The 13,778-nt window shown below is 37.5% G+C and overlaps 3 protein-coding genes across 3 annotated transcripts; all 3 read right to left on the reverse strand.

The window, feature by feature from the left end:
• Positions 1–1,719: 1,719 nt before the first annotated feature.
• Positions 1,720–3,361, reverse strand: LOC126606351 (uncharacterized). Its single transcript, XM_050273722.1, has 4 exons — positions 3,085–3,361; positions 2,610–2,746; positions 2,410–2,507; positions 1,720–2,194 (listed from the first exon to the last, which is right to left on the reverse strand). Exons 1-4 carry the CDS (start codon positions 3,341–3,343, stop codon positions 1,969–1,971), a joined length of 720 nt encoding a protein of 239 aa, XP_050129679.1. The 5' UTR covers positions 3,344–3,361; the 3' UTR covers positions 1,720–1,968.
• A 1,348-nt stretch (positions 3,362–4,709) lies between these two features.
• On the reverse strand, positions 4,710–8,648 carry LOC126606463 (ubiquitin carboxyl-terminal hydrolase 21-like). The gene is given in 9 exon segments (XM_050273855.1): positions 4,710–5,321; positions 5,416–5,986; positions 6,118–6,240; positions 6,581–6,922; positions 7,043–7,215; positions 7,400–7,510; positions 7,628–7,748; positions 7,911–7,978; positions 7,981–8,648. Coding segments are annotated over 9 exon segments (1,965 nt in total). The 5' UTR covers positions 8,243–8,648; the 3' UTR covers positions 4,710–5,127.
• A 1,323-nt stretch (positions 8,649–9,971) lies between these two features.
• On the reverse strand, positions 9,972–10,595 carry LOC126609311 (uncharacterized). Its single transcript, XM_050277256.1, has 2 exons — positions 10,241–10,595; positions 9,972–10,138 (listed from the first exon to the last, which is right to left on the reverse strand). Exons 1-2 carry the CDS (start codon positions 10,593–10,595, stop codon positions 9,972–9,974), a joined length of 522 nt encoding a protein of 173 aa, XP_050133213.1.
• Positions 10,596–13,778: the final 3,183 nt, after the last annotated feature.

Here is a 13,778-nt window from a genome sequence, read left to right on the forward strand (position 1 = left end):
AGGACTCATAAATCCTTGTTGACCGAGACTTGGATAAATAACCAATCGATCTCGAAGTAGTGTTGTTTATCCAAACTAAAAATACTCTTCAGTCGGCTGATTCTACGGCTCCAGTGATGTTTATCCAAACTGAAGATGTGTTGGCGAAAAAAAGAAAATAAAAATCTCAAGGTGTTTGAGAGGTTTGTGCAGGGCAGTTGTGTGTTGAATTAGAGGGCTTTGAATGATGCACTCCCCTCTCTATTTATAGTAATGATCTCCTTCATGGTTGAGATAGAATTCCACTTGGATTAGAATTCCTCAACCCAACCTTATCAGGTCTCGACCAATCCTAACCCCTGTAGGACTCTGAACCAAACTCTTTAATCATGCAGATTCATCCCTTGATTCTCGGCATATTTTCTTACTCAAAGCATCCTTAATTTTCGAGAATCCTCATTGTACTGGGATTTGATCACTTAACCCCTATCCAGATAAAACCATCTCTTGATAAGATTCAGCTGAACTCCACTGGGCTCGGCCCATGACAGAATATTCCCAGTATCCCTTTCTAAACCTAGAATAACTCTAGGCTCGGTCCAAAGCGTTATTTCGGGCCCAAACATATATTCTAAAATGCACAACAACAATGAGACACTAGGATCACAAATGCAATAACCAAATCGATATGAAAATGAAATAAACTTATCTGCAGAATACAGAAGACATGGCTCTTGCAAACGACAAGCGAGTCTTCTACTTTCAGCAAACAGAAATGTTCCAACAATAATAGGGTTTGCTCATAATGAAACTTATTTTTGTGAAAGCAAAGATTGCCTATATACAGTGATAAAGGCTAGTTTGGTATTAATGTGCTTTTCAAAAATACTGCTTCTGCTATGAAAATAAACTACTATAAAATAAAGTTGTTGAGTGTTTGTAAAAGTACTTTTAACAAAAAAAAAAATGTCTAAGTACTTTGTAAACTTATATAAATTGTTGTGGATATATTAAATGACTAAAAAAAGATATGATATTTAATGTGATATAATAATTATCAAAGAAAATAATGTAAAGGTAATGATTGTAATTTTGTAAAATGTGTGCGGTATACTTATCATTTGAAAATTTCATTAACTAGCCATTTATTACTATGCTTTGAAAAAAAAAACACTGCTTTTAGAAGCACGGTAGACTTTGCTTCTGCTTTTCTATGCTTTTTACTGTCATTGACAATAATTTTTTAATTTTTTTAAAAAAAAGTACTTTTTTTTTTGTTTTACCAAACACATTTGATGTTCCACATGTTTTAGTAAGCTTTTTTTTTTTTTTTTTTTTTTTAAAGCAACACAATTGCAAACCAGCCCTAAGACCCCTACTAGTCAGATCTATTATTGATAAGTAGGGATTTGTTAAATCATAGGATATCATTTAGAGTCCTAAATAGTATAGAAATCTTGTCTAACCAAATAAGGCCTCTTGACACTCACAAGCTTACAGTATATATATCGTCGCCATAAACACAATGCGACAACACGCTCTTGTGGTTTTAAACTTGAAGCGATGACGGTCTTTGTCCATTTAACTTTGGGGCAACAAATGCATACTTGATCGCGCAATGATCCTTGCGCAACGATATTTTTGTGTGTCGCACAAATGTTTGACCCTTGCGGAACGACGTCTAGGCAACAAAATTTTTAGCTGACGAAACTTTGCTTTACGTGCGAACTTCTATTCGTTGCGAAAGCTGTTTACTGTGGTAATGATATAGATACAAATTCATATTCCATCAGAAATTATCTTGGTAATACGTTTGCCGAACGTAAAAAGATTAATTTGATAGCTTGACTCTCAAGACAAATAAAAGAAGGGAAAAAAAAAAACATGGCCAAGTTACTCCCCCAAGTAGTTATTATTGCATCTCTATCCTGTCTTAGTTTCTGCCTTCCTAGTTCATTATTTCAGGTCCTTCCCACCTTGATCCTTTTCCTAGGGGTCTTGATCTTGTGCTTGTTTCTTAAGAATTTCCTTCAAGTGGTCGGAAATCAGGATCTGCGGAGTAGGTAGCGAAGATGCTAGTGACTCTTCTACAGCGCTGTCCATATTTTCGATCATCGACCGGCCTTTAATCATGTCAACCTCCCCATCTTCATTCATCATCACCATATTACAGGGAAGTTTTCCAGCGTAAAATTTTCTGTCATTTTTTTGGTGCCTGCATTGGTAGACATCCTATTAAATGACACAGACTTGCATTGCAAGGGTATACATAAATAGTTTCATTATACATCAATAGTTTTACTATATCAATACATCCAAACTTACACGATGACTATTTTGGAGTGTTAATAAAAATTACAATGTGAAATGATTTACTAAAATGTACACTAAATAAATCCAAAGTCTTCGATATTACTACATAGTTTATACCTGTCAAAAACCACCCATGTCGCATGAAGGGTTGTAATTTCCTCAACAACCATTAGCCGTAAGGGATAACCCATTATAACTTTCTTCCGTGGAAAAACCTGCATGAACATGCGATACACAAGCAATCATATGTTTACGGGGACTTGGTATAATACAACTTGCTGTAACACCATACGTATAGCTTCATTGTTAATACGTACCCCATATTTGTTGCACAGATCCACGACTTTCTGAAGCTTTAGATATTTGATGTCACTCTTCCACTCGTTCCTCTCTTTGAAAAATGATAACTCTTCTAACCCCACTGGCCAAACATCCAACCATGTCTTGGAAGAGACTGCACATTACCAGAACCCAAGTATTCCATTTCACATAAATATTAGATTAAGTCTTGGTAAAAATTAAAAGAGTTTTATGTCTAATCATATATAGTTCCATATGATATTCAACTGTTCATCAACACATAAACTGACCGTTTTGCAGGACTAATTTTAATATGAATCCGATCGGTCCCTCTATCATAACTAAGAAATATCCTCTCCAAATGAATAGGCATACATGCACGTAGCTAGAATTGAGCTAAACATTGCTATGCATTCAGAGCTAATTCGCACGCTATAAATTCATGCATGCTACTAGCTAGCTAATTGTATGTATGTATGTATGTCTACTCACGGGGGATATTAAGCCACGGCATGACACCAAGAAGAGTGACCGTGGAACCAGCGTTGATTACATTCTCGAGCGCCCATTCAAGCGGCTCTGTTCTGAACTCTTTCATCCCATCCATCACGATGAGTACATGTTTCGGAGTGTTCATCGACCCTGGTGACTCCAACATAAGATCGTTTTCAAGTGCCCTCCTGTTCCAGCTGAGAATAGATTTTCGCAATGTTTTCTGCTTCTTCCCTCCTCTTTCGAAGAAAACAACCATATTGAATCACCTGCTAATGTCTTTGGAAACTTTACTAAGCCAAGCTTATTGTGCAAAATGCTCAGCACGGAGAGAGAGATGGAGGTACCCAAAAGGGAATTGTTACAAGAAATTCATGTCCTTAAATAGTATGCAAACTTTGTTTCCAAGGGATACCCCAAAACTAAGGGCTTTGATAAAACCAAGAATGTGTGCATAGTTGTCGTGCGTACTTTGACATAAACAAAGATTCGTTGGCAATATGCATTCATGACAAGGGAGTATACGGTTGTGCAATTTTGGGTTTTGGTTTTCCCTAAGATTAATCAAGATGCTCATTCCTAAATCTTATCTCCGACCTTATTAATTCCAAATTAAGGAGTCCACGGCCATATTATTAGTTACTAGCAAGAACAACCTCCATTAGTTTATTGCATATCTCCAAAATTTATGTGGTGAAGCCATATAATTAGTGTGGTGACTGGTGATTATGACTTGTTATTTGGCTATTCATGATTAATCCCTTCGTACTTAGACAATTTTATAAAAGGACACTTTACAACTCAATTTTTAAAAATAAAAAGTTTTAATTATACGAAACCTTTTTTTTTCCAGAAGGTAAATTGATTTTATTGAACCAAATCAAAGACGAACATCAAACACCCGCCTCAGCAGCTAATGCATTCAACAACCAGCGCGATAAATACATATTTTTGTTGTAAATATTATGTATTAGTATTTAAGTGTGATGGTGTAAACTAGATGTACCTAGGGTTTTATTGTGGGTCTCTTGCATAAGCCTCACAATTAGATTGTAATTGCTTAAGACTCCCGATCATCTCCACTACAATACTTACATGTATTTAATACAATTAATGTAACGTATTTCTAGTATAAAATTATTTATACCTTCATTCACATCACTAGTTGGCTGTCAAAAAGAAGCAATTATTTTCTTTTAGCCAATTTGATTGAGCCAAATCGCCCCTTAACTCAAAGACAAGCAATGTCAAGGGCATTTAATTAGTCTATAAAAGCTACTTGTAATATCATAACATAGATAATATCATTTGTTAAAAAAAAAATAGCCTACGAATTGACTAGTTTAACTAGGAAATTATTCCTTTGCCAAATTCTCTCTTTACATTATTATACCAGGCTTCTAATCCTAATCATCAAAATAAACCCAATGATTGTGATTATGTTACATAGTCCAAATTAATTTTAATTTTGGCATTCCCGTATATGAATCAAAAGAGAAATAATAAATACATCATTTTTAATCTCTCACACAACTGTTTAATTTTGTTTGTTGTTTCCATTTAATTTATTTAATTTGATGGCCAAAAATAAGAAAGAGTGCAAGAAACTAAAATGAGTATAAAAATCATCTCCCAAATCAAAATCTTCCCATCGGTAGAATTTCCTCCTGTGTCAAAAATTATAATGATAAACACACTCTACAGTATTTTGCACTTACAATACAAGATCAAATCTTCTTTTTGTTTCTGTTCAAATGAAACATTTGAACAAAATCATCTTTACATTTGTTGCTTAACTAGAGACAGCTTATAAGGCAAATGATCGACCAAAAGAACTTCATAGCGAAAATATCCCACAAAAAAATCGCACTCAGCGTAATGCAGCTGTCACAGGACGCATAGTGTGGTTGGTTTTAAGGCTGCCGCCACCACGGCTGACCTTTTTGCACGGTGATGATCCCGCTCTCTTCCTTTTCTTGTCCAAAGAACTTCCACTCTGAGGTCCTACCATGGCAGCTAGGAGTTGACTTGCCCTCCCCTTAGTCAGACTTTTTTTGAAAGATATCTGAGAGCTTCAGTTCTCTCTGCATCATCTACAACATTGTTCAAAGCTCTTTTACACAACACATTGTCCGCTGACTTCAAATAATCCTTTCGAATAACATTTTTCAATGATCTTTTACAGGTCACGTTGTCTGCAGACTTCACATGATCATGTGGAAGACGAAAATTTGGTTCTGATAATATCCATTCAAAGTCGTTAAGTTAGTTGCATTCATAAATTTCATGAAAAAGCCAGTAAATTTTTTGGATCAGATTGAATTTTCTTACCTGGCGACTCAAAAACCAAATCTGGACTTGGAGATCTGGGTGGCGTCATAGGTTGGAGAATAACTTTAGCAGACCCTTTATGACAGCCACTTCCAACAAGAGTTGATGTACTACAGATATTCTCAGTGTTGAGTGACGTTTTATCAAAATTGTTTCTTCCCTGACCTGGATTCGAAGCATCAATGACAGCATCAGTATCTATAGTCTCCTTGGAACAACCAGCATCACGCCTAGATCCGTTAATCCGTTCAGAAAGTCCATTAGCTGCACCTCTAGTGTCAGAGACCTCAACTCCTTTAGGTCTTACTGGACTCAACGAAAGAGTATTCATCTCACGAGCATCGGTGGGTTCATTGGCAGCACGAAAATGAACATCATTGGCACTAGGAGATAAATTACTGATGTTCTCAACATTCTCTAGAACCGACTTAGGTGATGTACTCATAATAGCTGGATCCAAGCATGGCTTTAGTGCTTCCACTACACTCGAAAACCAGGGAGTACCCTTCCTTGCATACAACAGAATGTATCCCCCCCGTGATAGAACAAATTCTTCTCGAACCCTAGTGACCTACAAAAAGAAAAAGAGACATGAATGGCAACTCAACCACTTCCACACACACCAGATTCCCAAGAATTATAAAGCCACGCAGGTAAAACAGTCACAGTGAATACTACAGAATTTATACAGGAAGTATTTACCCTTGAGTCATCCAACCTATGCCATGTATCAGGAGACGATCGAACAAAGCAAAAGTAATGCCCAGTAGTAGATGAGAACCCAACATGCTCCACAATTGCATAAAGTTCGTACTTCAATTCCACCTATTGCAACAAAACAGGGAATTAGAACTCCAGGACGACACCCATTTTTTCATTTTCGTAAAATTCAAAGAAACCAAACCCTTGACGTAACCTAATCCTAACCCATTACTCCCAACCTTCCTCACCAATTGAGCCAACCCCAAGGGCTTGAGAGACCACACATTTAAAATTACGGTACCTAAACTGTGCACATAACATTCAGCTGACCTTTATTGTAAGATCATTTAATCATTTAATCATTATCATGTATTAACAAACCTTGCATTTCTTTTAACTGAATTCAGGTTGAATAATAAGCTAATAAGCAGCATTGTAAATATACTTACAAGCAGCAACTCACATCGCTGTCAATGTCATTGCCACTGGTGTATGGCTTCAAGTCCAACTCCCGAGGAAACTCTACATGTTTTTCAATCTTCTGAACATTAGATCCATCAGTCTTAAATCTCTTTAGATGAAATGCAGCAACTTGAGGGGCCTGGTCAACCACAAGTTGCTTCTCCACCAACACTTCTTCTTTGCACTTCTCACATGTAAACTTTGTCTCCGAGTCATTGATATTTTCTATCTTAGTGAAGGACTCCAGAGCCCTTGGAAGTGTATCTGCTTCTTCAATCTCCAGACTCAGATCAATCAGAGGTTCATACGTGTCAGAACAGTGACCGCAATTGCAACATCAGAGCTGAAAGCAATTCATACATACAAATATCAATAAAAGTTATAACTGAAAATTGATTTTCTGGGTTTCCCATCAAATGTTAACCATAATACAAAGAGCAATAGCAGTCACATGTAGTCATACTTTGCTTAGGAGACGACCACCAAAAACCCTTTCCACAAGGTTTTTATCTTGCACAGAGGAACTCTCATCCTTTTTCATACAATCCAAAGAAGATCTCTCAAGTTTATCTAAAAAACACTGCAAGAACTCATGTGCATCTTCTTGCTGGTATCTTTGGAAGTAAGATGAGATATCTAGTTGCATGAAGGGTTAAGAATCACATTCCAATGCGAAAATTCTCGAGTAAAACTTAAGCATTTTCAAATCTACGAGTAAAATTATAAACATTACAAAGTGCAATGGAAAATCCAAATTTTACAAATATAAAGTCAAAATCTTTATCAATATAAATATCATTTCATGTGAATGAAAGGATACGATTCAAATTGTCAACAAGTTTCCATGGTGAAACAACTCTTCCTGAAGAAGTTATTGAAAGATCAATGTGGTCACGAAGAGCACAAAGAATGCAGAATCCTTCACTACCACCTGAATACTCCCAATTTCATATTTAAATCAGTAAATTTGACTAAGAAATCATCATAAACCGGCAATAGTAACTAATAAATGAATATGAAAAAACTGCAAAAGAAACTAAGGTCTTACAATCACAGGGTATCGAATGATTGGAAGAATGAAGACCCTCCAAGAGCGGCACAGTGTGTGTAAAGCACTGCAGGATTGCATTCATAAAGCATGTGCTACCTAGATTTGCAAGCCCTGCACTCTGCAACACCAAAACCACAACAAATCTCAACATCCTAAGATTACTGAAATAAAATTAAAAATTAAAAAAATAAACCGAAACAAGCACATCTACAAATGGTAAGCAAAGAAACATTAATACATGTATATGTTTATAAAGATGCAAAAAAAAAAAGGAGCATACCACCATAGAGGGTTTGGTTTCTTCCATGGGAAACTGGGATTGTAAGGAAATCAGCGAATCCTTGGTAAAGACGATAAAGTCCACGGAGAGAACCAAGAAGACGAAAATCGCAATGAATCGGAAGAATTCGATTCACAATTTGATAAATTATTACCGGCAAGATTGAGAGGCGAAGGCAGTGGAGAATGTTCACCTTCTTCTTCTTGTTCTCCTTGATCTCCTTGTTCTTGTTCAAAAATTGGTGAAGAGCCGTTAGGGTTTGGTAAAGAAGAATCCGGCGATGGGTCGCCTAGGGCTTTCAGAGGGGAAGACCCATCTGCATTTTCGGGCATAGAAGCCAACGCAAGGCCGTCCAGGCATCAGGTTGGGAAAATGGCGGAGACCTATCGAGGGTTTCTGCCATTGAAGCTGGAGAAGATGAATTTCTCAGTTGGGTATTTCGAAAAGGTGAATCAGAAGGCGAAGAGTTGTTTTCTGAGAGAGGGATTTCTTCCATTGGTGACTCTGAAGAGATGAAGAGGTGGGATTTACAGAGAAATGAAAATTGAGTGAAATTGGAAATTGGGTTTTGGCCCCACGAATTAGGAGGGAAATGGGGATTTGCTTTTTTTTTTTTGTTTTTTGGAATTTTTGTTTTTTCATATTTTTTGGAAGAGAATACTTTTGCTCATCATTATTTGATAGTGATACTTAACATCATATTTATTATCGTTAAATTAGTTTAAATTTTGAGATCATAAGTATAAAATTTAAATTTTAAATTCATCCTAACAGTTGCAAATAGAATAATGAACAAAAATGCATCATTTTTAGGATTTTGGAATTTGAAGAGCCGGTTAGGAAAGAGAGGGAAAAGTTAAAAAGTGTGTCACAAATATTTTTTGGGTTTAGGAAAAGGAGGGAAAACTTCATTTTGGGGCCAAATTTGAGCAGAGAGAGGGAAAGAGTGAATCACTTTGACTTGAGCTTCCCCACCACTTTTTCTTAAGACCATTTCTAATGATGGGCTAAATGCTAAATTACCTCCCAAATTTCCCCCCAAACAATCCTCCAACCCATGCTAAAACATTGGACTAAATGCCAAATGTTAAAGCTGGGCCAAATACCCCCCAAAATCCCATTCCCCTATGCAACTGGACTCGCTGGCAATTGGGCTAGTCTCGGCCCGGTCACTTTCCAACGCGCCCCACGCAGTGCGCTTGCCAACCTTTCCCAATAGGGGTGGGCCCGCTGTCAGCCGTTTGTCGGCTACCCAAAAATCCCAACGACTATAATTTGAATCCAAGGGCTTGGTTTAACGGACCGTTGGTTGATCTAATGGTCCATATTCAAATTTAATTTTTTTAAATATGTTACTTTAAAATACATTGAATCCAATGGCTGAGATCGAATATAATCAAATCTAACGGTTAAAAAAAGATCTAACGGCCCAAATTTAAATCCAACGGCTAAAATAATATAAAAAATTATTTAACTCAAAATTCACCCAAAAACTCTATAAATACCTATGTATTTGTTCAAACATCCACACAAAATTCAATTTTCTCCTACAATTCTTCCAATTTATCTTTCTACCATTTCTTTCCATTTCCAAATTGTTCAACATGGCAAGAGAGCATATTAGAGGTCGTAATTGGACCTGTGAGGAAGATGTTGCTTTATGCTTAGCATAGGTTTTTATTAAGGAAGATGGTGCAGTTGGCACATCCTTTCTGTAAGACTCTTGCCTCTGCGAAACTAATTTCTTCTTTGCACTATCGGGATGAGAAAAACTTTTGACAAAAGTAGACCAACTAGGATAAATACCATTAGTTAGGTAGTAACCTAGTTCATACCTATTACCATTTACCTTGTACCGAAATTCCAGTACTCATCCATTAACAACATTATCGAACAAAGGAGAAGACCAAAGAACGTTGATATCGTTGTTTGATCTAGGAGCGTCGAAGAAAGCATGTCAAATCCATGTGTCGTAAGACGCCACAGCCTCAAGCACGATGTTGGCTTGTTATGAAGGCCCTTGAATTGACCAGCCCAACTAGTAGGACAATTCTTCCACTCCTAGTGCATACAATCGAGACTTCTTATCATGTCAGGGAATCTTTTTTTGTCTGCCTTGCGTAGAAACCTTTTCAAGTCTTCACGATTTGGGTTGCGGAGGTATGTAGCTCCATATATGCCTTCAATTCCTTTACAGAAACGCTTCAGGTTCTCAATAACAGTACTTTCTGCAAGTCGACAATACTCGTCAATTGAGTCTGCAGAGCACCCATTAGCTAGCATGCGAAAAGCAGATGTGAGCTTCTAATGAGGTGATAGACCATGTCGACCTGTGGCATCTATCCTCATCGCAAAGTAGTGGTCATGATTGGCAACTGCGTTTAAGATACTTTCAAAAAGCTTTCTCCTCATCCAAAACTGCCTCCAAAAATCATGAGCAGGAAATCTCGGACACTCGATGAAATAATCTTTCATCATTTGGTCATGACACCCTTCTCTATTACGCTGCATATATGAACTTCCAATGACAGAACCATGATGGCTAGATTCGCCATGGTGCTCAGATTGCATAAACGAGTTGACAAGTTCAACTTCGGCGTTGAACAATTCTGCATCCTCAATATCGATCCTTGCTTGGTATTGTACCATCTGCATTGACATGCTACGCCTTATTCTATCACCCATTGATAAGATATTGAGGATGTTGATGCATAAAATCAATGAGGATTTTGGTACAACAGAAAATGTTAAGTTTGTGACCTTCGCTAGATTGCTCCGGTCATTAGTGTGGATAAGTATGCAAATGGATAGAAATAGGGAAGCAAATTAAAGATGTACATGGTTCACCCAGATTAGCTACGTCCACAGAGTAGAGGAGTTCTCATTAATTGTGAAGGGTTTACAAAAGTACATAGGTTCAAGCTCTCCTTTAGTGAGTACAAGTAAATGATTTAGTACAAATGACATTAGGAAATATTGTGAGAGAATGATCTCTATTTATAGAAGAGAGTTTCTAGTTTCATTCTGACATTGACATGTGTCGTGTTGTGATTGGCTTCTGATGTTGACACGTGTCGCGCTATGATTGGCTTCTGATGTCGACACGTGTCGCGCTGTGATTGGCCTCCTAGTTGGAGGGAAACTTTTCTGGGTCCTTGACGGTATAACGTTGACCGGTGCTCAGTAGTTTCAGGATTAGTCAAGTATGGTACAAACAGTGCTCCCCTAAGTTCCCAAGTGAGGGAAGCTCCTTGGTTGGGGACTTACAAGATCCAAGCCATTGAGTAATCACGAAACTTCTAAGTACCGAAGTGTGGTATCATTTTCACTTGCCTTATCTGTCTCATATGTAGATGTGACATCTTCTCTGGAAGTACTTTTCCTCCATCCAGGGGTGGAATCTTTAACCGATGAAGATGCACAAGGTAATGTATCAATTTCACTTGAAGCTTACTTGTAGTTTAGGGCTTGGTCAAGTGCGATACAAACCCTATAGTAGGAGTCCCCCAAGTCGCCGAGCTATGAGATTTGCCGAATGAGGTAACAGACAAGGTAAGCAATTAGACTTCCAAGCAAGCAACCTGGATTGAAGGTTCGACTTCAGCTTCTGGTTGATTGTTTACCTTCTTCTTGTGTCGTAAACAGCAACAAGGATAAGGAGAAGCAAATGGAGAAGAGATGATATGAGATACTTTTGCTTTTAAAGAAGTAACTTTCCACAGGCTTATTCTTGAACTAGGCTGGAGGGTTTTCTGGTTTCCTCCAAAGTATAAGGCCGACTTAAGAATTTGAGAGTCAAAACAAGTCCATCAAATCTAGAGTACGTTCGACCCTGATGATATGGGATACTTTTGTTGTTGACAAAGTAGTGGATGTATCGGCACGTGTTCTGTTACGCTTGTGTCCACATGATTCCTTATATTCTTCTCACTTGCCCTATCTGTTCCTCAAGCAGATATGGTATCTTTTCTAGATGTTGGAAGTATGCCCACAAAGCCACTCATTTGATGTAATAGCTTTTGGAATACTTATTGTATTAAACTTTTATATGTTTAATGAAAGGCAAAGCTTGTTGTTAATCACTATTTATTGTATCATGTGCTTAAGCAATAAGGGAATCCAAGGGATGTATTTGATCTAAGAGACAAGTGATTTAAGTAAGTTAGATTATCGAGACCTTTCTCTTATGTTCATTCCTAAAACGTTCCTAGCCATAGGATTGCCAATTGGGCATTGACAATCCGCAAAGGTTAGTATGTGTTATGTCGACTCAAGTGTAAGTATGACTAGTCTCAAGTCATTTGGTGTTGGACACTAAGACAAACACATAGGTGCTCGAAAGAGTAATCGAGTACACTGAACTACGATCAAAAGAGAGTTTGAACATACATGTCATGTAAGAACTCAATAGTTGCAATATGCAAAGTAGTCCTTTGACCTGAGGCATCATAGATGTCTAATGGTTAGGTCCTTGATTTTTTTCATGTCAAAGGCATTCCATTGGAGTGTCCACGGCATTGTTGGGGTCAAGCTATCTAGTCATGTAGGCATATGAATGCACAACAAGGGATCTCTAACCTTCCATGGTGGAAGGAGAATACTCTAAGATGTGATTCGAGAGTCTTTGGCCAAAGCATATGAATATGACTTAGGAAGTTTGTTCCAAATCTTATTCAAAAGAATCATATGGAGAAGTATCACATTGGATAGTAGACATGAAACAAACTATCACTTAAACAATGTGATTAAGAGTATTGTATTAGAGAAGGATCGTATTGCATTGTAGTTGTAACTGGATAGGTTCTCCAACCAATTCTACTTAGATTGGGTAACCATGACATGCTGCTAGGTGTCAGTCATGGTTTGTGGAAGCCCTGATGATTAGCAAACACTAATTTTAAGGGAGAATTGAAATGTGGTTTCAATTCACAATCGATCGTTAAGAGTAACAATCGCCCACTACCTCGCTAAATGGAACCTAATGGATCGTACACCGAGTAAGGATGAAAGTGAAGAAATTAAATGAAATGGATATGCAATTAAATGGTTTAATTGAAGAATGGTCAAGAATAATTAATTAGTTAATTAATTTTACGAAAGGTTCGTATTGGGCTTTTAAGTTGGTTTTGGGTTTCGGGGCCCAAAAGTGTTTTGGTCCACAAGGCCCATTATGTTTAAGTTGTATGACAACTAAAACAAAATGGGCAATAAGCCCAATCACAACAAATAGGCCGGCCATGGTGAGGAGAGGGTGAAGGTTTGCTTAATTGCAAGTTTGCCACTCACCTAAGAAAAGTGTTATAAAAGCAACTTTATAGCTATTTTTCTCATAAGGGTTTTTCTTGTGGAAAAGAGGTGAAACCTATTCTCTCTTTTTCAACAAGGAGGCCGGCCACTTAGAGGAGATTCATCTAGCAATCTTTTCTTCTCTAAGTCATCCATTTCATCTTCACACCTCACCCTTGGTGTGGAGACTTAGAGACACCAAACCTTTGGTGTTTTGGAGATCCTTTCATCACATCCTCAAGGACCAAAGGAGCACAAAAGGAGAAGGAAATCAGAAGCAAGATCCAAGGAGCTTGGAGGTGACTTGAAGGCCCTCCACTTGGGTGAATCCCTTGTGTAAACAAGGATGAGCTTCAAGGGTAAAAAATCTTTAAATTCTTCATTCTCTTTAATGTTGTTAAAGAGTCTTTTGGTTCACCATTCACTAGGCTTTGAAAGTCATGGGTTTTATGAATTGTTTTTTAATGCATGCCTACTTTAATGTGTTAACAGTTTGCATATGTATTCAAATGTTCTTACTTATTCTTAGCTAGGACAAAATTTTTCCTTCACTAGAAGCATAAGATGTTGAAGATGAGTAGT

This window comes from Malus sylvestris, chromosome 16 (assembly GCF_916048215.2).
Source record: "Malus sylvestris chromosome 16, drMalSylv7.2, whole genome shotgun sequence".
Classification (NCBI taxonomy): domain Eukaryota; kingdom Viridiplantae; phylum Streptophyta; class Magnoliopsida; order Rosales; family Rosaceae; genus Malus; species Malus sylvestris.

Coding starts and splice junctions, on each gene's coding strand:
- LOC126606351 (XM_050273722.1), bottom strand. CDS start 3,343: ATGGTTGTTTTCTTCGAAAGAGGAGGGAAGAAGCAGAAAACATTGCGA. Junction 2,747..3,084: donor GCCGTGGCTTAATATCCCCC/GTGAGTAGACAT, acceptor GGTAATGTGCAG/TCTCTTCCAAGACATGGTTG. Junction 2,195..2,409: donor ACATGGGTGGTTTTTGACAG/GTATAAACTATG, acceptor CTACCAATGCAG/GCACCAAAAAAATGACAGAA.
- LOC126609311 (XM_050277256.1), bottom strand. CDS start 10,595: ATGGGTGATAGAATAAGGCGTAGCATGTCAATGCAGATGGTACAATAC. Junction 10,139..10,240: donor GATGAGGATAGATGCCACAG/GTCGACATGGTC, acceptor GTCGACTTGCAG/AAAGTACTGTTATTGAGAAC.